The sequence below is a fragment of the Daphnia pulex genome, chromosome 8 (assembly GCF_021134715.1).
Source record: "Daphnia pulex isolate KAP4 chromosome 8, ASM2113471v1".
In the NCBI taxonomy this organism is placed as follows: domain Eukaryota; kingdom Metazoa; phylum Arthropoda; class Branchiopoda; order Diplostraca; family Daphniidae; genus Daphnia; species Daphnia pulex.
In genome coordinates this window covers 12435015-12462747 of record NC_060024.1, presented here as the reverse complement: position 1 = coordinate 12462747, position 27733 = coordinate 12435015, and the positions used below count along the sequence as shown (strand labels likewise).

Below are 27733 nucleotides of genomic sequence, written 5' to 3'. Positions count from 1 at the left end.
GTCGAACCAATAATCTTTTCCATTTTGTTTTTTTGCGGTTTCAATGTTGACTCGGAACGGGCGGTTTTTCGAGCTTTGGCGCGATATATAACTTCAAGAGACTCTAAAGTACTACTATCTGGGCGACTTTTTCTTTTTTGGGATTCGTGTTTCATCTTTTTTCCTTGTTTTTCTGTCTGCACAGCTCCCAGCTCCTCTATCTGGTAACGGGACGAATAATTAATGATGTTGGCCCCTCACGTCTCTTGTCAGCTTCTCTCCTGGTTAACTTTGACGAGAGTTTTCCAGACTCGACTTAAATAACACGCGATAATAAGGGGGGACCCCCAATCATTGGCTGACATAAACTTCTTCTTTGACTAAATTGAGTTTAAAAACGATGTTTTCCTTATTGGGCGTGGAAAAAATAACACAACTTCATTCGATTCCACAGTTGTTGTTTTTTTTTATGTCTAGACTGAGTTAGGAGCCGTTTGTCTGGTTCATCAAGAGTTGAAAATGTCGTTCCCTATTTGGTCTTTTTTGTCTCCCGAACGGAATGTCAACTGGAAGCCATGTCTTTTTTGTTTCTAGTCAAAACAAGGTGAAGGAACTTTAATGAAATCATTCCAAACATTTTTCGGGGGGTGCTGCACGTCCCTCAACGACCCAGGCACCTCATCATCATATCCCTCCCACCCGGACGACGCTCCCGTCTGTAAAGAGCCAATACGGAACGTCAGAAGGCGAAGGGGGGAAGAAGGAGGTTAGAAAAGGGAGGGGGGCCGTTCATGCAGCAGCAGCAAACAAGACAGCGTACAAAAGGTCGCAGATTGCGTCCTCGTCGGTTCGTCGAGAGCAGTATATAGAGAGGAAAATAATAAAAAAGAAAAAGAAAAAAAAAACCTTTCCGAGGTTCTTTTTTGGCGTCGCCTAGCGCCGCGATCATCCATCACTGTCGAACATGGCGCTGCCTTGGACTTGTGACAGGGAGTTTTCTTTTTTTCGTTTTTACTTGTGCGCTCCTCTATTTTTTTTTCTTTTCTTTCTTAAACTTTTCCTGGTCCTGTTGGACGGCTGAGCGGAAATCCCGCATCGACACACACACACACACACATCCTTTTCTCTCTCTCTCGGATGCCGGGGCTACAGACTATACCGCCGACGCGCTCCTTTGCTCTTTTCCCCGCCCTGGCTCTCTTTCGCTCTCTCTCCTCTTTTTCTATACTTTATTTACTTTGGATTTTTTGTTTGGGAGCAAAACTTCCCAACAGCAAAAACACAACGAATCGTAGAAGCCTGGGAGAGATCATTCCAACAAAGTTAAACGCACTTAAATTGAATGCTGTAAGATGTAATGCGATTTAAAATCGGTCAACTAGAAGAAGGAAGTCACAGGGTTCTTCCTGATCCAATTTTTTAACACGGTCGTGTTGCACCCATCTAGTCATGAAGGGAAGATGGAGGGAACGAGTCAAACATTGTAATTGAATCATCCAAAGCCCCCACTATCTCTCTCGCTCTTGGGAATATCGGGGGATAAAAAGTAATTGAATGAAGTGCGCTCCTACGCCGTCGCCCCTATCAACTGTAACATCAATTCGATACGATTGGGATCATATTTTATTTTAGGGTAATTCTAGCATTTAAAAGAAGTTTGAAATCATTCCAGCAACATTTAAAAAAGAACGTTTGGGTTGTATCACGCGCGGTTTGAAGCTTGCGGTGGGTGCTCCCATTTTTATTTCTAGTTTAATTTATTTTAATTTATTTCCTTTTTTGTTGTTGTTGCCAAGCTTCTGGCGACCCGCCATTCATTTTCTACGCGTCTGCAAAGATAAAATAAATATATGACTTAACTTTATATTTGTATTTGATTTTCTTGTTTGGCTGGCGCCCTGTTACCACCAGCCGGCTGTGTATAGTAAGTAACTAAACCCAAACTTCTATACAACTTTTTTGGCAAGGAATGAGAAGCCAAGCCAGAAAGAATTTGGAATCCTTCCTTGTTCAACATTGAAGAAGAAAAAAATAAAATAAAATAAAATGTGTAAAAAAATATCTTGGCTTGTCTGAAAGTTCTATATACTACACTACACTCGTGACTTGACAAAAAAATTGGCACTCTACACCGAAATCCTGTAGAGATGCCACCGGTTTAATTTTGTGCAGCCGTTACAGTTTGGCGTTTTAAAAAAAGAAACTTTCGCCACTTTCTCGTGTTTCCATGTTGTTTCTAGACAGTGTGAAAATGGGATGTACATTCTCTGAAATCATTTTCATATCTTTTTTACACTTGTGAATCCCATTATTCGCTTTTAGTTGGGTTTCAGGTTAATTTGATGTGCTATAGCTCTAGCCTCGTCGCAGACTTGACAGAGATTCCTCTATTTTCTTTCTTATTGTAGAGGAGGGAAATTTGTGACAATTCTTTTATGACTGGTAAAAAATATACAAAGTAAGAAGATGTCAAGTGTGGCACATGATCAGTTTACAAGGAGGAAGCTGAAGGAAATATCTGTCAAGTAGTCGCTGGATTGGCACAGTATTTATCAAAGCCCCGCTAAAGTTGTCTCCATTTACGAATACTATACCCTCTTTTTTTCTCTCTCGAATGTACACATACAAATTTATAGCATATTCACTTGTACAGGGCTCCTCTGTGGACTACACACCAGCATCCCACTCGCTACCCTATGTACCCGTACGTGCACAGTAGCAGGCAGCTCTTCTTAATGATCAATCAAGTCATTAGTCCTAGAAGTCCCCCATATAGCCACTGAAACCCAGCAGACGCACATATCTTGATTTGCCATCCTTCTTGTGGGGCTACTACCAATTTTTTCTGTTTTGTTTATTTTTTTATCTGTGTGCGCCATGTTTGTGCTGGTAGTTTAGTATCTTTGTGTCTCATCGTCCGAACAAGCACGAGACTCTTGGAAAAGGTGGTAAAAAATGAAAAAAATAAAATAAAAACGAACGCGAAATGTTAGGGATTCAAAGGGATAGACCCTGTTCTTTCTTGGCGTGGGGCGCACAGCAATCCGCACTGCATCTAAACCTGTGTGTAGGCCCTATAGCTGCACATGCACACATATACAAGTCATTTGTCAAAATGACCGGTGCCCGTCCGTCGTGAGAGGTTTATGGGTGTCATCCGGCTAGGAGACAGCCCAAAAAAGAAAAAGGGATAAAGTAAAAGGGGGGCCATAAAAATATGGGAGACCCTTTTTCTTATTATTATTCTTATTTTTTTTTCTTTCTTCTTCTTCCAGTTACTCTGCTGCCACCCTTTTTCTCGGCTGTGTTAGTATCTCTTTGCGTTTGCCAGGGAAACATCTCTGAGAGTTGAAAAAACCAGGTCATCAGGGGCAATTTCCAATATCTGCGCTCATATCCTTTTTCGTCTCGACCTCATCAGTAAAAAAAAAAAACGGCGGAGAGGCAAACAACAAAACAGGTTCAACCCGAGAAAAGAAAAAGAGACGAAACGAAAATAGAATCAAATAGAGTCTTAATTGCTGTTTTCCCCGTTTTTCACCTGCGTGTTATTGTTGCTGAAGACGCTGGGGCTGTTTTAACCGGGCCCCATCTCGACTGGGCATTAAGTCATTTGTAGGTGATCATGGCGCGCCCCAAAGACGAAACAAACATTGTGAATATCTTGACGACGTACAAGGCAAACCGAAAACAGTAGCCGAGTGGTACCTCATTCGTATTTTTGATGCGCAGGAGCTGTTTTTAAAAAAGATCCATCACCAAAGGCTGTGGCCGTTAAGGTCTCCAAAAAAGAAAAAAAGGTTGTTTTAAACGACCGAAATCGGCCACTGTGCCTAAGAAGATAATGGAGGATAAGGCCAACCAGTGATGACTGTCCATAATCATCATCTTCATCCCATTCTGGGTAATAGTCTGAGCTCTACACACACAACACTCATGTCGGTGGTGTTAGTTTGATGTTTTCTAGGGCGCCATAAAAAAAAATGAAAACGGCGGTCCACATGATCGTTCGGCACGATCATTTCCCTCGACCACGAGAGCCGCAGACATTAACACCCATTTTATGGACGCGTTTACGACCGTATTATTTACTCGCACAAATTCACTCGGTGAGTAGTGTTACACAAACATTCAGAGATTCATTCTCATTCCATTAATTTTTTTTTTCATTTCTTCGATGCATAGATATTTATATCGATTTGATGATGGAATCAAATAGATATAGATTTCCACACTCGTGGGAAGAAAAAAAAGGACGGGAATGTTCCAGTGTTGGATGAACTTATCAATGGACAAACGCGCGCGGAAAGAATGAGGAAGAAGAAATGTATCCAAGTAAAAAAGATGCAGAGTTTTTCACGGTTTTTATGTACAGTATAATAAGCCAGGCATTTTGTGTTATAGCTTTGAGAGGATCGGTGATGGGGAGAGAAAGGAAAAAAATAAGGGACCGGTGCGCTAGGGTTTTCCTCGTGTACACAACAAGGTGGGATTAAAGTCGCACCGATGCGCGAGCTCACATGCGTAGACACACGGTGGTGGTGGTGCTGGCCGCGGCTTTGATTAATGATCGGACGGGCGGATCTTGCATTATTTAGAGGCGGCATGAGGTCTATTATAAGTGGACCGCGTCTCTCTACCCGTCTAGATGCGTATAGAATAGCCATAAGAATAAAGAGGGTATACAAGTATGGATGGGAATTTTCGCAAACTTCTTCTCGTAGTTATTTCATGGAATTTAACTCAAAGTTCGTATTGATTTATTATTTTAAATTTCCGTTCTATTCTTTCGCGTGCTCGAAACATCTCGCGGCGACTCCGGCAGTTCCCGACAGAAATGATTCAATGCGGCTTCGCTAGAGTGCGCTAGATATTGCGTCACAAGACCTTACCCAAAGTCAGAAAAGCGGTAAAGTTAAAGGCATCAACTCTTATCATCGTCTAGTCGACTTTGTATCATCATCTCACCTTTCTTTAACGTTTTCTTCTCATCTTTCCCCCTGTAACTAACTCCGGAGGTGGTCGCGGGTAACATCCAATGTATCCATAAGCACATGTCTTGTGTGCGTGGAGAGCTTTATCCACATGAAAATGCGACTCTCTTTCGTCTCGCTGGATCTCTTCTTCCAACACCCACTCTCCTTCTTCCCCCCCTAGTCTTACCACCAGGAACCTTTTTTTTATTATTATTATTATTATTTTCGAGCCAATAGGGAAGCGGGAGATGGCGGTCTGAGAACGAAAAGCCGTTCACATGTAAGACGAAAGGGGGGAAACGAGATGAAGAAAAAGAATCAACCCTTTTTCCAGTTTGGCCAGAGCTCTCTTTTGTGCTCCCTCGACTGTACTATCTTTATCTAGGGCTCTTTTTTTCTTTTTCTTCTTTTTGGGGGTAGAAAGACACTATACTACTCTCCTCTGGCAGAGTCTACGTATAGACAACATCCAGCAGCAACATGCATAGAGCAGCTGCTGTACACAAGGAAAACCCAATGGGGGGACTCTGGATCATTAATCTTATTGGGCGGCGCTACATACAGCCGAGTCGAGGCCGGAGAGAGACGAGAAAATCCTCTTCGGATATATCGGATCCTAGAGCTTCCAGCAGCTCTCCTAGTCCGGGAGTTTGAAAACCCCCCCTCTTCTTCTTTGCCCACCCAACCAACCCACCCCCAACTCTTGGATATGTCGCCCTCCTCCCCGCTTCTATTTTCTTGTCTTTTTCCATCCAACAAAGTTTCCAGGTTCTTCCCCCCTCTTGCTGGAGGAATCGGAGGAGTCAGCAGGATCTTCAATAACATTCTTTCGGTCGACTTGCACACACATATACAAGTTTCTTATATGCCCGAACTTTCAAAGCTTTTCACCCCTGGAGACCTTCGCGTTTTTCCCAACTTTTTCTTTAGATTTCGTTATTTATTTATTCCATTTTTGAAAAAAAAATAAAAAATAAAATACAATCTAAAATAAATAAAAAGAAATTTCTTTCTTTTTCTTTCATGTCTTGTCTGCTCCTGTTTGTTGCTCTGGATGCTGGACGCCTAGCTCGTAAACTGACGCCACCAACTGAAAAAATAAATCAGCCAGCCTTGTAACAAATGGATTGTGTGGAATAGTATCAGTCCATATAGCTGCGACTGGTCAATGGCCCCACCCCGCTTTCCATGGCTGTGTGTCATGCTATTTAAACTATCTGATGATTCCTTAAATTTCAAACCACTTGTTGCCTGCCTCCATTCTTAATGGACGCAATAAACAAGGACGAATAGTCTTCGGCTAAATCGTTTTCAAGGTAAAATCGTCACCAATTTGTCAAACGTTTGCCGCCAAACGACATGTGAAAATTGACTCTCTGATGCGCCGTGGTTTGTATATAATCATCATCACAAGTTACTGTGGGGTAGTCAATCGGTTTTTCGTCGACTATATCGATCATGTCGTTTCGTTTCGGTTTCAACGGCGAGTCAACCCACAGCAATGTTTTCTCAATGGGAAAAGATGATGGAAGAGGTACTTAATACTTCTCTCCCTCTTGTCACTTTGACTATCTATACGACTTGTTTATCTCCTTTTTTTGACTGTGAAAGTGTCTGTGTAAGTTGGTGGTTATAGACATCACACAGTGTGTCTCGTGTGTGGCTTAATGACGCCATCAAGCCGACCGCTCTAATCGTCGCCACCGCCTTTTTTTTGTGTGTGGTTGTTAGGTTATACTATTTCTTTTTCCCCACACATCGTTTCTATTGCTTTCGGTCGTGGCAGGTTCTGCCTACTGCTATACAACTACCGATCTTTGACAGTGAATGTTATGTTTATGTGTGAAAGAACGCCTCGACGTTCATTAGACGCCGGCCCCATAAAAATGTCGTCAAACAATAACCGTTGACTTAGTGTAGTAGTTGACAGACAACTAATGAGCTCAAACATTTTTAGATCAATGAATTAATTTGTTTGAATTTTTATTTTCAGAAGTAATTAATTCATTATTTAACAGCGTTGCAGAAAACAAAATGGCAACGCCATGGGTAGGGGTAGAGATGAAATCCTAGCAGACAACACGACTTAATTCAGTTCTTTGCATAACGTGGTGATGAATTAGTGTTCAGACATTTGACTTTCTTTCCCTGCACATTTCAAACTATAAATTTGTGTGATATTTCTCAAACTCTTTCGTGTTTGAAGCCTCCTCCTCAACATGGCATTGGTAAATATTTCATTTCGAATTTCAATTCCCCCAAATAGCTCAGAACATGTGTGCCTGATGTGCCCTGCCACGTTTTGGTGGCAACACACAAACCCACTCACTGTTAGTGTGTCGTGGAATCGAAGCAGGAAATCAATATCTTCCACACACACACGCTATATACACACAGAGCCGGTTAGATGGGACTGAGCCAACCAATGGGCACACTAGCACATTGTTATGTGTAGGCTGCTGGCTGCTTCTACGCTACACAGAGAGTGAATCAGATAGATGTATTTTCCCTTTAGCTCTCTTGTTGTTGGGTGTGTGTGTGTGTGTTCGTTGTGCAGCACGCAGAGGGAAAATCTTTGCTGTGTGCCACGTTCTTTTTTATATGTATTAACACAAGAGGAAGAAGAGGGTGGTGCTGGCGGGAGCGTGTGGGTGGATTGGCCGACTCACACGGAAGAGAGGGAGGAGAGAGCTGGGGTGGATGTGGAAGAAAAATCAATGGGTCGGGAGGGGGGCCACACCACCATCCTGTCCCGTGTCCCATGATGAATGTTGCCCTGTCGAGATTTATGGTTGTCAGTCTCCTCCACTTGGCACGGCACTCCACAGCCAAGGCAGAACTAGCTCTCTTTCTTTTCTCCCCACGACTCTGCTGTTGATGAAATCTCTTTTATTTCCATCATCTTTAATTGGCAGCTCAATTCCGAGAATGACGTCTCTCTGTTGTTGGGCGCCATTTCGAATGATTTCAAAATTATTCGGCGTGAGTGAATCGTGACTGTAGAGCACGGTCACTTCTTTTGCCGGTCATTTTCATACGGAAAGAAATAAGATTTTTGTTTGTTTTTCAAGGCCGAGAAAGAACTGAGAACGCTGTTTGTTTTCTCAAAGAGGATAACCGCCATATTCGTTTTGTGATGGAGAAGAAGAAGAAGATTCCGAGAGAGATGCCGACCAATAGTGTAACCAGCTTGGTCATTTTTACTTTGTACATGAATAGACGAGCGGTAAAAAAGAAAAAGTAAAAGGAAGAAACGTATTTCACTCCCGTCACGTTTCACGGTCGTCATCAACGTCGCGGGATTCTTTTTCTCGGTCCTTGTCTCTTGATTTCCACAGAACTCGAATGTCAAAAGTCTTACTGTAAATTCATCTGGCCGCAATTATTGTTGACGAAATTTTCTCCCTTTTAAACGAAATTAACCGTTTGAATCGGAATTATAGCGCCGTAACTGTAAAATGTGGTGTACTGCATGTTGGTATTTTGTTTTGTTTGTGGACCTTTTGTCCGAGTCCAACATCTGTATGTATGCCTACATATAATGCAAGCGGTTGTATGTAGATGTAGGCATTCATGGAACATACACGTTGTGTGTGCGCGAGGGGTTTGAATTCACGCGGCAGACTTTTAGGCACTCCGAGCCGTGGCGGCCATGACGTTGCACAACTAATGGGATTCGATTCAATAATCCATGTAGAGATAGAAAGAAAAACAAAATTCCCCCCTCTTATTTTTTTATTCTGTTGGGCTGCCCCTTTTTCTCTCTCGTATGCACATTGTGTGCTGTAGGTTCTTTTGTGAACGAGAGCGCACCATTTAATTCTTTTAGATTACATCACTTCACATTTGATGATGAAATTGCCATTCTAGGCCTGGATATATACATAGAACAGGCAATCAAATAAGAAAATGGACACACGTTTTTGCACACTCGATTTATGTTTATTTAATTTTTTTTACTTTTATTGCATGATCAATATAAATTCATCAGACACAATTGTTTTTTTTTTTGTTTGTTTTCAGATTCTTCACGACGGGGCTGCGGAACTAGGACTTTCACACGAAACGACGGGGCTTGGATAGAGGTAGGGAGAAATCGATATTTGTTTTTTTATTTTACAGACTAAGAAAAAATGAGGAAAAAAAGGTGGTTCTAAACGAAATAGTGACCGCTAACGGGGTGTATAAATGGTGTGTAAACTCGCGTCGGAGGGAGAATTTTCTAGGACATTTGAAACACGGTGAAATTGTTTTACGGGGGGTAGACACACGTTGGTTTTTTTGTTTTTTCTCTGTACAGCAAAGAAGGAAGAAGAAGAAAGATGGATGTCTTAATTTCTGCGGGGTTTTGTCTGTGTGTGTGTTGCTCCAGTCGTGTCCTTTAGAGAATAGCTACACAATATGGTAAATCACTGTACAGAACATACACATTGATGACAGAAGAGACGAAATGATAAAATGGCTGCAGTTTTTTCCCATGTTGTTTTCCATACCGCGTTTGAGAGTGAAAGGACTACGCCAAATTTGAATCATTATTATTCTGTTTGCCGTTTTAGTCGATTGGGTTGATTCAAATCATGGCAAGAACCTCTCAGTGACATTTTTTCACACTGCGCTGAAAGAATCGAAATGACGGGGAAAATGTTTGCAAACATGATGTGACAGAAAACGAAAGACACTTACAATTAAAAACACGCACAAACTGTTTGACTTGATGCGAAATCGCGCTATAAAGTTGTAGCCGATTTCTGCATCTTCTCTTTTGATTCTTGTTCAACTAAAACAAAAGTGGAGAGATAAAAGTGAAAAAATCATAAAAGAATTCCGTCGCTTTCTTCTAATGAGGGAAGCTATTTTCTACATATTTAATCTTCTTCTTCTTCTCTTTTAATGTGATAGGAAAGCGCAGGTATTTAGGAACTCTGGGACGCGGTGTTTCCCATCTCTTTTGGTGTGCAAAAATCGGGGGGGAATTCTAATAATAATAAAATAGAAGAAGAGAAAAGTTTGTTTGTGGGTGGCAGGTGAAGCGACTCTTCGGGGAAATAAATGGGCCATTTGCTCCTAGTTTTATTGCCTCGGCGAAAGAGGCAATAAGCGGCCAAGGGAGAGAACAGTCCAGTAGCCCGGCAATGGCACATGTAAATGTCGTCAGGCCTACAATATACATTGGCGGATTCATCCTCGGATGTGTTTACACTGCTTCGACACAACACGCGCCAGCCGACACACATACACACACACTCGAAACAAACTTTGTGGGGGTCAGACACACACACACAGTTAATGTTTTGGGCTTGCCACACAACGACAATAGAGTTCAGGGGCCAATGAATAGGCCCATAAAAATAAAAACCGCCGAGTTTGGAGTCGCGTAATGAGGGCCGACCTACTCCTCCCACCCGGGGCCCATGGCACACAGAGAGACCGCGCCCTATTCACTATTTTTCGTATCCACTTTAATCGGGTTCAGCCAAAAGTGAAAAACACATTAAAATTCTTCGCGCTGCAATATTCAAGGGAAACGCGAACGCTGCCAAACACGCGCTAGTTGTCCGATGACAGTTTGCGGTGCGCGCGAATTTTGAAATTCTTTTCTTAAAAACGCTTTGAACGACGCCCAAAAAAACAAAGTTTAAAGGAGAAAAGAAGAGATTTTGATTTTCGAATAATGTTTTATCGGGCTCTTTTTGTTTGTTATATCGACTGAGAAATATAGATATAGTACAGGGAGGCCCGATTGACTCGCTACAACAATCTAACAAGCTAAAACACACAGCCAGACTTTTTGTTTTTTTGTTTTTGTTTTTTAGCGGGAACTCAAATGTTTTCGCTGGCTTCTTTTATTTTTTTAGATATTACATGATGACTGCAGTTGCGCCGGGATCAGTTAACTTTACAATTGGTTGTTACATTTCTTACGCCAGAGGAAATGAACAATTGAAAGAGAACTGACCCGACGACGCTGTGTAAATTATAACGCACGATGTTTTTAGTAGAATCGGTAATTCCGCTTAACTTGAGAAACACATGTAGAACAAGGAAAAGAGAGAATGAAAACAGAATCTTACTACCCTGCTGTCGGACGAGATTACGGAGAGTCGCGAGACTTTTTTTTTTTAAATCGAATACAAAGTTTTAAATTAGAAGAAGAGAGAGAGATAAGTCTACAAGGTGACAAAAAACAGGTTACACGAATTGTAGTCGTATATGTACAATGAAAAGAAGAAAAAAACCCTGAGGTAAACCTTTTAGCCATTCGCAGGAGGAGCTGAAGGTGTGTAAACGACGAAGAGAAAGAATCGAAGGATTCAATTGTCTTACAAAATGTGCCACTGCGGTGGGATCTTTCTGGTTGTTTGGATGTATAGTTGTGATTATTTCCGCAACGCACTTTTTCGTTTTGTAACAATTTTGAACTCGACTTGACTTGACCCTTATTTTTTCCGCCCTCTTTCGACTATTTCAAATTAGAGATTGGTGAGACCGTAGTCGGGTTTAATGTTTAGAATTCCGCAATCCTGAAACGTGGGCGTCTCGTTGGATCTGGGCGGATTGGACGATTGCGAATTACCGGTGGGGGTCGGCGTGCTGGTGGTCGTTGTGTTATTGGCCGCCGTCGTGATGATGGGCACGCCGGTGGCTGTCGTCGTGACTCCGGCCGGATTGGTCTTCCGGCGAACGTTTTTCGTGTTTGGCAATTTGTTGTCCTTTTTCCACTTCATGCGCCGGTTTTGGAACCAGATTTTAATTTGGCGCTCGGACAGGCAGAGGCTGTGGGCGATTTCGATCCGACGGCGCCGCGTCAGGTAGCGATTGAAATGGAATTCTTTTTCCAGCTCGAGAATCTGGTGGCGAGTGTAGGCTGTTCGCTGTCGTTTGGGTTCCATTCCCGGCGTGAATCCTCCGTTGGCTAGGAAACCATCAGACAACGATGCTATATGAAACACAGGCAAATAGTGTGTGATACAGTTCTATTCGGAATCGTGCAGGAATTTATCTTATCACTAGAGATGTAATCAACATTTTGATTGAAAACTTTTTTTTAGGCCTAATTATGGTTTAAACAAACACATAATTGGGTCGGTAGAATCAAATTGAATTTTTTGAAGTGGTACGAAAAGGATGGCAATAACTTACGTGCTCCGGCGACGTGAATCTTTTTCATCCACGGGTAAATGACGGGATTGTGAGAGTCGTCGGACATGTCGGACCCGTCATCGCAATCGGATTCGGGGCTATTGGGCGTCGGTGGCTGGCACAATTGCAGGGCGTTATTTTGCTGCTGGATCTGCGTCTGTGTTTGCAGCTGTTGCTGCTGGCCGTTGGCCTGCTGAGCAGCCACCATAGAGCCGAGATGGGACAGCTGGTCATGCTGCATCAATGCCTGTGAAACGACACCACCACCGCCGACGACACCGTGACTCTGCTGTTGTTGTTGTTGCTGCTGTTGTAAATGACTGGAATTGAGTTGTTGCTGGTGAAGAGGTTGTTGTTGTTGCTGCTGGACGTGTTGGTGCTGAAGCTGAAGCTGCTGGTGTCCAAGGGTCTGCTGTTGTTGGGCCCCGAGCTGCTGGGACGGGCAGGTCACCATGGACGTCAACGAAGGCGTTGGCGAGGGAGCGGGCGATCGTTGAATCATTCCCGGACTCTGCTGATGTTGCTGTTGCGGCTGGTGCTGATGGTGATGGCCTAGAGTCGGGGCGACATGCCCAGTCATGGGCACTTGGACTTGCTGGCCAGTGCCAGCGATTCCGCACGCTCCGTTGGCTCCGTAGGCTCCTCCGCCGTGATATCCGCCAGCGCTGACAACCGCTCCCCCGTGACTGGGATGCTGGCCGTAATAGCCCATGGAAGCGGCCGAGGTGACGGACGACGGATGAGTTCCGTTGTGGTGGTGATGCGTGTGGTGCCCGTGGTAGCCGTGGTAGTGCTGGACTTGGTGGTGAGGCACATAGTAGTCACTGGACACGGCCGCCGGAATGTAACTGCTCTGACTGTACTCCTCACTCGGCGGGAACTTTGGGTCGACGACGTACTGCGACGACCCGGAGTTCATCAAGAACGAACTCATGGCGATCATCAATTCTACCTTCCACTGATTGACACAAGGAGATGATGATGATGATGTTGACTGGGACTCTTGTGTGTCAATACGAAATTGAGTCGTCACTATTTTTTAATTTATTTTCGTGACGAAACTAACCAATAACTCATGTGATTCGGAGGCGACGGCCACTCACTAGTAACTAACTCTGATGTCTTGTCTGTGTTTCACTCTTCACTCGATTGTCGTGTGTCCGCGCTCTTCTTGTTCCTCGCAGCCGGCCCGCGTTGCTGGTTGATGTCTTGTGCTTATAGTGCCCAGTGCCAGTGCCAGAGAGTCGATGCGGACTGGAGCAAATAACTGGCGGGGGGCTCCACCTCCCGTTGGGGGAAGGACGAGCCACGTGACCTCGGCCCTGTCGACCAATCGCCGATGTCCTCGACTTCTCTCTACGCTCTTAACTCACACGGGGTAGCGGGTGTGTCGGGGTAGGGGAGGGAGAGAGAGTGGGAGGGAACACTGGAAAAGAGGAGCCCTGGTCTGGTGGTAGTGATCCAAAAAAGAGCTTTTCCCCCAACCCGGCGCAGCCGGCGGCGGATGTGATCGATGATTTGCTCAGAGAAAGTCCTCACACACACACAAGTTGGGCACATGCGCCTCTAGCGGCTGATGTCTTCCGAAAGTGAACCCCGGGTCTTATAGTCTAAAGATCAAGCGAAATGGAAATCTTGTTGAAAGCTGAATGAATTGAAATGATTGTCGAAAAAGTTTCAATGGCGACTGCAGGGGGGCAGAAGCTTTTTGTTCCCGGTCGATTTTTTGTGTGATGAGACAGACGCAGCTGGAGCTGATTGGTTGGGTAATGAGGAGAGTAGTATTACGACCCGCTACGGGTTGATGTTTTGTTTGTTGAGAGCTTTTAGCGCGATGGTCGGTGCTGCTGCTGGTGCGCCGGCAGCGTCCGCGATGTCACACGACTTGACACACCCTCGGATGTCTTGGGCGAACATCCACTTTTTCCTCCTCTCCCTTGTCACTCTGTCAGTTGCGCTTCATTCTGACACGAATACTGCCGTGTTTGGTGTCGACACGCACCACGGATCTCTCGCTGACAATGGCAGCTGTGCACTTTTTTAACACAAAAATAGAGAGAGAGAGAGATGTCTATTTCAATTATCGTGTTTCACCTCTTGTTGTCCGTTTCACCACTACCTACTGTTTTGCCGGACCGAAAAAGGAAATGGATGGACACCGGCAAAATTTCTTCTTTTGTATTTTTGTTCACTCGTTTTTCTTTCGCTCCTATACCGCCGATGGTTAATGGATCGCTCGGACACGAGTGTTTGATGATCGAGAAAGTTTCTTTTTATTTTCTTTTTTTTTCGGCTGGTCGAGGGCTGACACTGTTCACTTCAGACCTGGTCGACGGTGAACGATCGACTAGTCCGGTTCCATGCCAGTGGAAAGAGAGTCGTCTTGGCCCGCTACCGACACCCTCGGAAGATGTTTGTGCCACTCGGTCGGATAGGGAAGAAAAATAGGGGGGTGCCACGGCGCAGCAGCAGCGCAACCCTTTTGGTGTGTGTGTGTCTTTGCTGGCCAGCGACAATTCCGGCCCCGGCAACATTGTGGCGCTAATGATGTTGGAAAGGGTGGGTGGGAGACAATTTCCACGACGATGTGGTGCATTGAGAGACAAGGTGGAGGAGCACGGAAATACACCAACGAGTCTCCTTGGAAAGTCCTTTCCGGATTTCTGTATTTTTTCTTTTTCCTGACCGAGAAACTAGGCGGGATCGGTCGGCAAACGTCATTTGTTTTCAGCTCGACTGGAAAGAACACAATCAACTCTTGTGTGTTTTTGACACTTCCGAAATAAATCTGGTTTCTTTTGGTGGGGTTTTCGGTTTTGCTATACCTATCTTTATTTTTGTTTTTCTACTTTTCCTGTTGGTTTTTTTTTATTTTTTGCGGTACTGGAAACTCACGGGCGGCACGGAAGAAAGGCTGTCCGTTCTACACCGACTGAATTCCAATTAGTGACTGAGAAACGGTGGGCCCGAGTTTGTCTATTTTCCAGCAACAACCTCCTCTATCTTTTCTAGCCGAGACTCTTATCTCTAGGCTCTTTGTCTGTTGTGTGTATGTTTCACGCGGTTATTGCCGTGTTATGCCCAGCCGCCACCTTGTTATTCTTCATCCCCCTTTCATTTTTTCTTCCCCTTTATCGTTTCTGCTTTTATCAGTTACTCATTCGATAGGCCATTTTGAATTCGAACGGGAAAACAAAAAAAGCTCGAGAGGGACGATGACGAGTTTGTCGGGGGCTTTTGGCCGATTCCACCATTTTTCGGCAACGCCTCGCATAAATTGATTCAACTTTGTTTTGGGCGTTTTTGACTTAAAAAAGACCGTCCTATTTTTTTATTAAAATCCCTTCCGTAGAAAAGTTTTCTTTTCCCCCCACTGACTGTGAATCCAGTTTTTGGCGAGATGAATAGTGCAGAACTCGCGACGTTCCTCGTCTTCCTGAGCCCAGCAACTGATGGCGGACAAATATCCACAAAAAGGGGAAAGAAAAAGAAGAAAGAAGAAGAAGAAAAAAAGAAAAGAAAGTCAGACAGAAAAGGAAAGAAGGGAAAAAAAAATAAGAGAACGAATGAAAGAAGAGGGGGGCGGCTGTATGCGTTTTCCGCTAGCGAGCGGGTTCTTAAAAAATCCAGCCGCGTCATGCGCCTGGCGTAATGATTAATGATGCCCGCGCCAATGCGCCAAAGAGGAGAGAGATAGAGAGAGAAAGAGAGAGAGAGAACCCCCCGACGCCGTTGTTGTGCCGTTTGCTTTTGCCGAGTTCTATACTACACGCACTGTGTAGCAGCACCCGATTTATCGAACCGTCCGTCTGTCCGTCTGGTGTTGTTTCTCGTTTATTTTTCAGTCAAGGGCAGACAAACGCTATGAAATATCATCATCATATCGCTCCATATACGAAAGGTTAGATAGCCGACTCAAAGGGGTAAAGAAAACAATTTCCTTTTTTTTTTCTCTTTTTCATTCGGTTCCCGTTTCTCGACCGGAACCGGAAGCTTCTTTCGCCTTTACCCACTTCTCGATACCTGATTGGGAAGGAAATGATTGGCGACCATTTGCCAAACTACTATGAAGTCTCGACTCGTGTATAGCTGCCGAGGAACTTAATGAACTTTAGTTCAAACTTGATGTGCTGCTGTGCGTGTGCCAATTGTATTGACCCATCATAAAAGTTGCGGCCATATCTCCGAGGTGGGCCTTTCTCAATTTTTGGTTCTTCGGGGTATTTTTTTTTATGATTATTATTATCTTTTGGGGTTGAGACCTAGGAGACGAATGCTAGAAAAGTCGCATCCCTTTAGCAGTAAAAGAATTCCTGGAAATGCTGTGCAAACTGCAGCAGAGCCGAATTCCGGCGGAATCAGGTATTATTAAGCGCTGGTAGGGGAAAATTTGCATGAATTTCGGCGATCATTGTACGGCCAAAAGAAGTTGATGGATGCGAGTGGGTCTGCGATAACCGGTAGGACAAAATTTGCGGAACCCCGTCAATTGTTTGAGGATTTTGTTCGTCGTCGTGTTGTTGTTGCCTCTTGTTCTCGTTTCCGTCTATTTGCTTTGAACAAGCTAGAAAAAAAGCCCATGATGAGATGCATGGGGAGGGAAAAAACGGAGAGGCGGTTCAGTCATTTACCGATTTAGAGCGATTTGCGCGCATTTGTTTGGACAGGGAAAGAAGATGGAAAGCTAAGGTTCAAAAGTTTAGCGCGTCGATCGCTGTTCATACACGCACAAACAGCCAAGTTTCCTCTTTGCGAACCTTGGGAGCCGTCAAAATATTGACCCTTTTGTGTGATGCATTCGAGCACCTGTAAAGCGAAAGAAAAAGAAGAAATTTGCTGGTGGCCACCCATGCCTCATCCGTCTTGGTTTTGTAACGGGTCGACGCTTCTGTTCGCCTTCCAGGAGCCAAGCAGATCCGTCTTTTTTGGTGAGACAAGCCCACCCTTTTTTAACCCTGTGTGTGCAAGTATGCCCAGCACCCACGCATGCTAGCCCCGTCGAAGGGAATATTTGAATTTCCAATTGGTTCCGTCTATACAACAACTACATCCTACAAACTAGACACACCTTATTTGCTGACTTGTTCGCCCTTTTTGGTGGATCGACCCGATAGGCGAACAAGTTTGAAACACATTCCACAATCGTACAAACACGAGAAGAGAGAAAACACTGCTTGATATCATTTTCTATCGGTTAAATACCAACTAATTCTTGTCATTTTAAAGCGCATCTCCGTATTGTTTCTTTTTCTTTTCTATTTTTCGTTGCTTTTTCTTTTATTTTTTCACTCGGTTGCGATCAGAGGTCGGTGGCCGTCACCGAGAAACTGACCGATTGTAAAAACATGGAAAGAAAATTCGAATTTTGTTTTCATCTCTGCATTGATTATTCCCGAGAGATAAATACTGGAGCTCCCCAGAAATAAAAAAAATTCTGGCCACCTCAACTTCAAATGTGCGGTTGTGGTGGTATATAAAAATCAAATCTTTTTTTTTTTAACCCTTAAACTCGTTGGAACCTATCTCATTGACCTGCGAAATGAGGTATGTCCGAAAACGTGGACCATCGGTATAAATATATACAGAGTCCACTAATAGGTTGTCGTTAAGTGTCTCTGAGGGACTATCACACGCGGAATACACTGTGGAGGATCTCTCATTCTTCTCTCATTCGATTTGGTACCTCTCTTTCCTATACTCTTGTGTTGGCTATTGTCAAACTAGAGAGAGAGAGAAAAAAACGTGCTGGAATGTCGATTGGCCCTATTCAATAAGTAACTTTTGGATTTTCGAATTTCGTCTGGTTGCTGGTAGGGAAAAATTGGTGCAGAGTCGCAAGTCTCCATAGTTCGACTATGCTATATAAGTAGGAAATCCTCAATTTGGCCCAGCTGTGTGTTGTTCTCTCCGTTTTCTTTTTTTGTTAATAGGACGCGTCTTGGTAGGTTGAGGAATACAAGTCAGACAAAAGATGCGTTGCGGCGGAAAATTTATTCGATCAATTGACAGGAAAGAGAGAGAGAGAGAGAGAAACCTGCCGGGAAAACAACATAACGTGTGTATTGCAGGTAGTGCTGTGTGGTAGCTGCTGAAGAGAGGCTAAGAAGGGCGAAAAAAATACAAGAAGAATGAGGGAATAATAAGAAGAAGAAGTCTAAGAAGATGGAACATTCTCTGGCACAGCTAGTGTGCTACGCCCGGGCCGGGCGGCCTATGCGTGGCTTCGAACCCCCCTGCCAAATGACACATCATTAATCTTTGGGGGTATGTAGCGTTGGCCGTGTGTGTAAAACGTTGCTCTACACACAACGTATATATATATATATATACACAGGATGGGAGAGAGAGAGAAAAAAAAAGTAGAAGAAGAGATAAAAGAAAAACACGACCCAGAAGGAAAAGGAAATCAAAACAAGTTTTTGTGGCGTAGGAAAAAAAAATCAACTTTTATAGTTTGCCAGTCGACTTTTGGGGGGAGAGAGAAAACAACACACACAAAATATGAGTTAAAAGAAAAAAAGAAAAGAAAAATAAAACGGGGCGGTTTAGAGATGCGTCGATCGATTACGAGTTTTCTTTTTTTTTTCGAAATTTCTTGTGTTTAAACTGATTCGTTTCGAGAAATCGAAAAACGCTGCGATTATTGGCCGATGGCTGTGAACCAGTTTTCTTTATCTCTCGAAACTATATCTATCCAATTTGAAAAACATGGTCGAAACCATGTGTCTTGTCATGCCCGTCTACCTCTTGCCAAACACTTTTGTTGTTGTCATCTTGTTTTTTTGTGTGTGTGTGCGTGGAGAAATTGCAAAAGTCAAGTTTATTTGTTGGATAGCGTTATCTGTCAACATGGGAAAACGGTTGTATGAAATATTCTTTTAAAAATTCGAAATATTTTTTCTTAAATTTAATTGCATAAGTGTTTTAAAAGTGATGGTTGGTGCATTTGCGAGATGAGAAAAACGTAGTTTTAGCATGTAGCTGTTTATGCCCCACACGAACCTCTCTAGAACCGAATTTGTCTTGTGATGCAACTACAAATTCGGATCTACAGGGTAGATGTAGAGCATGATGAACTGTCACGCTGTGATGATGATCTCAAATCTCTTATCAGTATTCGCTCAGACAATTTTTCGTTCAATTTAAATTTTCATATGGTCGAACGAATCCCAGTTGCGTCAAATCAGACCGGAAACGTGATGCATCGCGTCTAGACGGACACCTAAATAAAAAACGAGAAATGGAAACAAATCAGATGTCAATATCCATTTGCGAAAACATTTACAAGTCTGACGTGAAGGTTATTTGTTTTTAAGAGATATTGTACCTTTTGGTTTTTCCTTTATTTATTTATTTTACCTTCCGTTTTCCCGGGATTCTTCCTTTTTTTTAAATCTTTATTCACTTTAAATTCGATTGAGTTAGAAATGTTGCGTTTTCTTTTTTGGCTCTTCAACGGTGCATGTCTTGGGCATCCTCCTTCCGGATGCACGCGTCTATATCTGGGAGGTTTTGTGGGGTAGCAAGCAGTAGGGGAATCCATTCATCAACGGTAATGGTGCTGGAGAGGGCGTTCCATTTATCTCGTCCACATCAAACGCAGCCAGCAAACCCGATAGAGAAAATAATAAAAAAAAAGAGCTGCGACAGCACATACACACGAGGGCAGAACACGTACATGTGTGTGTGTAAAAGTCGAGCGCAAATTTAGAACAAAGGAATAAGGTCATCGTAGCAGTAGCAGCAGCCTTTCAAAATTGAAACATTTTTTTCCACCCGTTTGCTGGGCGATATCGAAGTCGACTACGGAATTGGAAATCGTCGATTGGATGAAAGAAATGCTTTTTTTTGTGGCGTGGCGTTTCGTTCGACAAGCTCTGAATTCCGATGGCTTGTCGAGAAGACATTGTTGTAGTCTTATCTGCTTTGCCGAATCGATTATTCCAATCGGAACGAGAATGGAATCTTGTTTTCGTTCGAGTTTTTCTTTTTCTTTTTCTTTTCTGGGAGCTGAAGCGGCGGTGAATGGTTGAATATTTAGTTGTACGGTAGCTTTAGCTGTAGGAGACTTTTGAACTTCAGGAGCCGGTTTTCGACAAAATGTCCAGGCAGCAGCCACCTGGCGTTTAAAAGAGAAACCATTTCAAGTTTGAATTTCAAAAATGAAAAAATTAAAAATTTGTAGTAGGTAAAAATCTTAATTCGACTTTTCTTTTTCTTGTAATAATAATAAGGAGATCTGATAAACAAGACATAGGCTCTTGTTGATTATTAGTAATTATAATATTCTGGCTGTTTTTCTTTGGAAACCAAGATGTGTTGTAGATTTTGTTTTCAGAATCCCCATGACGAAATGGAAGTTTAATAATCGAAAAGAATGATGACTTGCACCTAGAAGTTGTTTGACTTACCGTTAACATGACGCGCTAAAAATCCACAACTGAAAACAAAATCAGAGCTCCTTTTTTTTTTCCTTTTTCGTTCTCCATGTTTATGGGTCTGTGCTGGCAGACTCGCGGATCGAAGGCGTTTGCCATCACACGAGAGTCAGGCGACTAGGTCAAATTGTCCTCATCCTCGTTAAGGGCGGGTGTTTGTAAACAACCCTCCCCAAAAAAAGAGTTGAGACTGAATGACGTCGATGGAAGCAATTGAAGGAATTGTTGAGAGAAAGTCTAGACACCTGCGCCGGGTAACTTGTGTAGAGAGAAACCCGTTTGCTAAAAAAAAATCAAAAGAAATTATTTGACGTCTTTGGAGAAGAGATAAAAATGAAAACAAACCCCAAAATGATTCCGGAGACGGACAGGTTATTTTTCCAGTTGGGACGAAGGAGAGACATTGATTGTTGATGAAGGGCGTGTGCTAAACCCAATGTCCTGCCAAAACGAAAACAAAAGAAAAACACGGAATCAGACAGACAGATCGAAATAAACAACAAAAGAAGTCGAGTTATTACCCGCAGCAGCCAAAATTAGATGTAGCCCAGCAGCAGCACGTGTGTCACCAATTTTGGCAAATTTTTCCTTTCTTCTTCTTCGGGGACATGTGTGTGTGTGTTTATAGACCCCAATTTGGGTCCCTTTTTTGTCTCTTTGCTTTCGGGTCCACCCGTGGTAGAAGTAGCCGATGTGTAGGAGGACACAGTCATAAAATGGGAAACATGGGCCGACCATAGGAAACCTCTATTATCGTGAGGGACGCTGCGTGGAAGGGGTTTGAATTTCCTTGTCGCCCAGCCACGGCGACGACATTGACAAATGATGAGCCGGCATCAAATTCAAGTAGCTGTTTGGTTTCTTCTTCTTCTCCTCTGTTGCTAAAAAAGAAAAAGATTAATCTTTATTAGTTTACTCTGTGTGATTAACTGATTATAGTCTTTTCTTCTCAATGTTTTTTCAATGGATTGGTTTGCTTCTAAATGACTAACCTAATAACGTCAAACCAACTCTTTTTTTTTGTTCTTCTGCTTTACGTGGAAAACACGGAACTAATTGAAGCGACTCGCGAGGGAAATCAAAATCTCTTTTTTTGTGGAGCTTAAAGCTTTTGTCTGGAGCAGCGAGCGATCCGCGCGACGCTCTGGCGTCGGCGTCGGTCCTGCTCTCGCTTGTGTCTCACACTGCTCGTCGGCGTTGCTCTGTTACCAACAGCCGGCGCCATGTTGTGTGGAAGGAGACGAAGAAGAAGAAGAAGTTGGATTACGCCTTGTTATATATTAAGGGTTCTAGATCCTCCCCTTTTGCAGCCAGTGCCGACGTGTTTTATTGTGTGGGAAGAGAGAGAGAGAGAGAGAAAAGATCGACCCGGTCGATATTCCAACATGGCCGATTTCTTGGTATTCCCCTCCCCCCAACCTCCAGTCCGTTGGTCTGTTTTATTTTTTTTATTTTAAGTTTGAAACCGATCTTTATATGATAATGTTTTCTCCCCCTGTCTCACTCGGCTGCCGCTGTCTATTCCGCGCATATTTAAAGAAAGTGGACCAGGTCGTTGGGTAGGAACTTGACATTTTTTTTCTTCCCTCCGAGTTCTACGAAACGAGAATGCCCCGGCTTTTATGGATTATTGCGTTGACTCGTGTATTGGCCGCCGCCTAGCTGCATTTCCAGATGCGTCACGGGGGTACTAGTACCACCACCGGAGAATGAGACGATGACATTTGACAATGCGAACCAATTTCAAAGGTCAGTTCGGATATTGGGGCGGTACGGTTGCATCACAAGTCTCGCGATCGTCACACTTTTTCCGTTCCATGTCGGACGTAATGAATTTGAAAAAAAGGGGCTGGTATCGTATCTACATTGTGTGCTAAGATGGGTGCAACAAAGAAACTGGGCGAAATTTCTATTCCTGGCAACAGTACAACAACGCCGAGCTCACAAAAGTCCCTCGCGTTTCCAACATTTTTTGGGAAGCAGAAAATTTTTTTTGCGTGTGTGCGCGTCGGGTGTCGTTTGTGTTTTGTCGTCTGGCAGAATTCTCTCTCTTGTTTTTTTTTTTTTGTTTTTCTCGGCTGATTTGTTTGTTTCAGTATACGCACGCGTTCGAAAACGACACGAATGTCGTGACTGCCGGCCTTGTGACTATCGTATATTTTTCGGGGGCTTTTGTCTTTTTCTCCATTCCGGCCGAGGTTTAATGTCATTCAAAACTAATGCTGTTGTTTTTTGGCTGTTTTCTTATCTGAACATTGAAGAAAATTCGGCTGTTTCTCTCTTTTTTTTATGATCTTGCATCGCATGATTGCAACACATATCCACAACGATACACGGTTGTACAGCAGACGGCCAGGGCCGTTGCGCTCGTTTCCTCCTCCCCATTCCCCCCCCCCCTCTCTCGTTCTCTCCCCCCCCCCCCCCCCACACTCTTTTCACTCTGTTGTATAATAAGTTTTGACGGGAGTTTTCCAACTCTGGCCGCCTATTGGCTCCCCCACTAACCGGACAACGAAGAGGGAAGAAGCAGCAACAGCAAAGAAAAAAGAGGGGGGCAGCCATGTTGGTGGTAGCAGCTGGTGTGGAAGAATATAATATGATGAGAAAAGAAAAAGAGAGTTGCCATTTTTATCTTTTTCAGAGAGAAATCGAGTCAAGGTGGAGCCCAGCGAAATGAGTTAAGAGGAGGATCCACACACACACGGACAGAAAGTGCGCAACCATAACAAGTTGCGTCTTGTTATTTTTTTGAAACGCGAAAGAAGACAAATGCTTTTTTAACTCGGAGCAGAACATTGTACGTATCTCGAGGAAATAGAAAGAATAAAAAAGAGAGAATCGGGGGAGCCCTACGGTTGCGTGCGCTAGACACAAACGCACTCTGTATGTATATATGTATTCCGGTTGGATATATATATTGTGTGTGTGTATGTATCCTCCTCTTATTTCTCTCTCTTTCCACTTTGTGTTGTACAGCTCAAAGCCCAACCAAAAAAAATTCCCATAACTTTGGACAGCTTTACGATCCCACGTGATTACAACAAGCGGAGAATGTTTGCCATGGCCGTGCAGGGCGCGCGGGGGCCCTCCCGTAACGATTTTTTTCTCTTCTCTTCTTTTTCTTTTTTCTTTTTTTCTCTGTGTGTGTGTTTTCCCATCAGAAACGCACATTTTTGTGGGCCGGCAGGCAAGGCAAAAGCTTGGACCACTGAGTTTTTTTTTTTCGGCTGTTGCTATACAGACTCGATGATGAATTTTGAAAGGAGCCCCGAAAACGGCCACAATTATAAACACACGGCGTAGTACAGAACAGAAAGAGTAAAGAAAAGTTGTGGGTGTTTAGACATTTTTGAAACATGGCTGGACGTCAACCTGCGTACCGGCTGTATAGAGACCCATAAGGATGAGCAGAGTTTTGAACGAACACCATCCTGACTTTTTGTTTGGGGGAGGCCTGTTGGTAACCAATGGCGATGGAGGGCTGTGCCGCCCATTATGGTCTTTGGAAACAACAGTTTGATGTAACCATCTAACCTTTTTGTTTCTTTTAACAAATAAATGACTCGACTGTAAATGTTCATCAACTTGCCAGTGGAATACAAAGTTGTAGGAGAGGAGCTGTGCCTCCTCAATTTGAAAAAATGGGGCCCTGGCGCCTCTTGACCTTCTTCTTCTGCTACACCAGAAAGAAAGAAAAACGTGCCCCGACCTTACTGAGCTTGCCCCCCCCCCCCCTATACCCCCCGTCCGTTTTTTGAACAGTTTTATTGGTCTCTTTTTTTTCTTCTTCTTCTTTCTGATGACAGACGTCCAAGACTCTGGCCCAAGTGCCGACAATTACAACATGCCTGGCTTTTATTTTTCTTCCTCTTCTTCTTCTTCTTCTTCTTTTGGCTCCTTTTCTGTTAGTTGCCCCCTTAAACTCTCTTCTTCTCGCCAGTTATTCTTGACCTCCTCCACAAGCGAATGGAATAAGAACCAGAAGAAGAAGAAGAAGAGAAAATGGAGGGCAAAAGGCTCGTTTGGTCACGCGTTCTCATAGCCTCGTCGGCTCCGGCGATTGAGAAAATCGCCCAAATGGAATCAAAAAAATACAAAATGTTAAAAAAATAAAAGGAGGGCAAATCGTATTCGAATAATAATAAAGTGTATACATAAAGTTGCCAAGAGAACTTTCTCTCGAGTCAAACTGATGTTTTTTTTTTCTTTCCGAGTGGGGCGAAGAGAGACGGGGCTCGTTTTTATTAGTTTGCTGCGGTTTTCTCGAGTTGTTATTTTTTTCCCCCTGTTGTCTAGCCGTTTTCTTTTTGCTGTTTGCCTTATGCTTTATGACGTAGAACTGTTTTTTTTTCTGTTTTTCTTCTTTAAACGACGAACAACAAGAGCAGAAAAACAAGTGATCTGGTTCTATTAGCCCGCTAGGATTGGTCTAGTATGACGACGGCGGTTAGGATTTCTCTGCCGAGATGTCGGAAGAATCGATTTCTAAAAAAACTCTACGGAAGAAAAAAGGTCTCTCCCCCCACCACCACCACCAAAGAAAAATAAGAGAAAATGAGTCGACTTGGAATGGGAGGAATGACATTGAGAGAAGGTTAGCCAAGGAAGTCGTTTTTCTTCGCCCACTCACCCTAGTTTTACCAACCCCCCCTCTCACCACCCACTCTCTTTTTCTTTTTTTTGTCCCGGACTTCCGCTCCGATCGATGACAGCGACAGTCGGGATTGGTTGGAAAATGTTGCAGGAACAGCGCCAGCGCAATCCCCCCCCCCTTACCGCCCCCGGTTACAACAAAGGCTTTTTATCTTTTCTTTTCTTTTTGAAACGTTTCTGTTATATACGTAACATGTTGCCATGGCAGCGGCGTCGCGACGCGCTTGGGCGGGGCTTGTGGAATGGTCGCGTGCCCCCCGGTTTCTGTCGCGGAGGGGAAATGAACCTTCAAATTAAACCGGTTTTTATCGGAAACATTGCCGTAGTAGTAGTAGTAGTAGTCTGGAGCGGGTAAAAAAAAGGGAAAAACTCGTAAGACGAATGAGTTTGACGATAAAAAACAAAACAAACGACTACAAAAGCAAACGGCGCACGCGAGAGGTGCGAAAGCGAGCGGCACAAAGTGTCGTGTAAGAATCGTTATACAAGGAAACGATCGGTGCGAAGGATAACAAGGCGAACTTTGCCCTAGACTGGGCCGATATAGAGGACAACGTCATTTAGCCTCGTCTTAACCGAATCTCGTCGTGTTTGACATATTGCCACGCAGGTTGTTGTTGAGACTGTCATTATCAGCCGATAGCCATTTTTAAAAGAGGATTACGACACAAATGGGAGACGTCCTTTTGTGCGTTTTCAAAAATGGAATGAATCGACAACATTTTTTTCTTGTTCGACAAATAAATTGAAACCCCTGGAATTTTTTTAGTCTGCTTTGTGAAAAACAGCCGACGCCCATTTGTGAAGTATTTATTAGTTGATTTGTACTCGACCGACAAAAGCAGTTTTGGCGCTGCGGCCAACCGAATAGACGATGAAAGACACACGGGAGTGTCGAGTCAAATTATAGACTTTTTTTTTTCTGCGCAACATAATCCGGCTCGTCTATGTAACTTCTTTTCCTCCCCCCAACACCCACCCACCCCTTCTCTTTTGTATAGGCCGCGGGGTCCTCGTCAATCTAATACGACCTGCCGAGTGTTGAATGCAATGTAATGGAAAGATATTGTGTGCTGCGTGCGAGTGTGTCGTTAATATATATATAAACATTAATGGCTTGCTGCAGCGCAGCGCAGCGCAGAGTGCACGCATGTGTGTGTGTGTGTGCTGTTGTATTGCGGTCGTGCAAGATGGCGTCATTTCTCCCACCCCTCCCCCCAACCCTCCATCTAGCTGCAATATTCACGTTGGCATCTGGCGCCACATCATTTTTTTTTCTCTCTCTCTCGTACCACATTCGCTCGCTTCAAATCCCTTGTGAACCACTTTTTTTTAATTCGTTTTTTCTCCACGAGAAACGGGAGAAATGTGTGTGACGACATTTTCAAAATGAGACCCGGTTAAGAAGTTGAGCTGCTGAGGTACGCTTATGAGTAGGAGACTACTACCGCACTTCATCACCAGCAGCAGAGTTTTGCCTTTGTCTTTTTTCTTTGATCTCATTTTCTCCTTTCGGTAAAAGAAAAAGAAGAAAAAGAAAACATATTTCGAATGTGCTCCCAAAAGAAGAAAGAAAATTCTCTCCCCCAAAATTTTCCTCGTGATTTGTGTGGGTCGCCCTGTCGCACGAGACCAGAATATTCAAAAATCTGACGGTGCCAAGTCTTTTTACGGCAATACCCCCGTCGAGCGCTTGTTTCGTCATTTCCTTTTTCAATTTCAATAATTGTCAAACAAAAAGACAAACTCGGCAAAGAGAAACGGATGCGATTTTGGAACACATAACGAATCGAGTCACAACATTTCAAAAAACACCCGGCCAATCTTATCGAAATGCCGAGCGCATTTTTTGATTGCACTTAAAAAATTGTTTGAATGAATCATTCGTACCTGCAGTGTTGTTGAGTCCATCTTTGGTCGACGATTTTACTTTGCAGCGAAAAGTTGACGAACGCCAAAAAAAGATGGAAGTCGGCAGAGAGATGAAAGTAGCAGGAACGAACGCCTTGCGATGAGCAACCTCTGCGTCAGCGTGCGGGACGGCGAGTGGTTTGACGTGGAATGGGAAATCACGTTGAGTGGACGGCAGACGCGAACGCCGGTACGAGAAAAAGAAAAAAAAAACGAACGAAGGGGAAAAAGAAGAAAGAAAAAAAGAAAAATAATAAGAAAGAAAAGAAAGAAAGAAAAACTTGGAGAGGGAAAACACGTCTCACCGATCGGTCGGTCTCTGTAACACAAACCTCCCTCCCTCTTTTTTTCCCCCCGGTTCGAAAAACTCTTGTGCGCGTTGAGCAGCAGCAGCAGCGCACGCAGCGACTCTATACCAACTGTGAAGCACCGAGAGAGAGCAGAGCAGAGAGAAGAAGAAGAAGAAGCGGCAACGGCGGTGTATAATAGCGAACAGCGGCGGCGACGACCATCGACGAGGCAATCGAGAGAGAGAGAGAGCGTATAGTGTAGAACGTAACCCAAGGTTTTTTTTTTATTTTATTATTATTTTTCTTCTTCTTGCTTTTCTCTACATGTCTGGCCTCCCCACCTCCT

At 43.7% G+C, this 27733-nt stretch overlaps 1 protein-coding gene and 2 long non-coding RNA genes across 5 annotated transcripts in view; 1 reads left to right on the top strand and 2 right to left on the bottom strand.

Moving 5' to 3' along the window:
• The window catches only part of LOC124199985, a 225479-nt gene that overhangs the window by 76195 nt on the left and 121551 nt on the right, over positions 1-27733 (top strand). The window contains exon 7 of the long non-coding RNA XR_006877114.1: positions 8979-9040. This is a non-coding gene — a long non-coding RNA (uncharacterized LOC124199985). The remainder of the gene's footprint in view (positions 1-8978; positions 9041-27733) is intronic.
• Positions 9528-14501, bottom strand: LOC124199972 (homeotic protein deformed-like). 2 transcript variants are annotated; one of them, XM_046596049.1, is made up of 2 exons: positions 12096-14501; positions 9528-11868 (listed from the first exon to the last, which is right to left on the bottom strand). In XM_046596049.1, the coding sequence occupies exons 1-2, from the start codon at positions 13036-13038 to the stop codon at positions 11426-11428; spliced, it is 1386 nt and encodes a 461-aa protein (XP_046452005.1). In that variant the 5' UTR covers positions 13039-14501; the 3' UTR covers positions 9528-11425. The 2 variants fall into 2 exon arrangements, with proteins under 2 accessions (XP_046452005.1, XP_046452004.1); XM_046596048.1 differs by having other exon boundaries at positions 9528-11892; positions 12096-14498.
• On the bottom strand, positions 18897-27619 carry LOC124199984. Of its 2 annotated transcripts, none has more exons than XR_006877112.1 (6): positions 27077-27619; positions 21055-21414; positions 20879-20974; positions 20507-20815; positions 19423-20214; positions 18897-19317 (listed from the first exon to the last, which is right to left on the bottom strand). It is a non-coding gene; the product is annotated as an uncharacterized LOC124199984 (long non-coding RNA). The 2 variants fall into 2 exon arrangements; XR_006877113.1 differs by having other exon boundaries at positions 19455-20214; positions 27077-27617.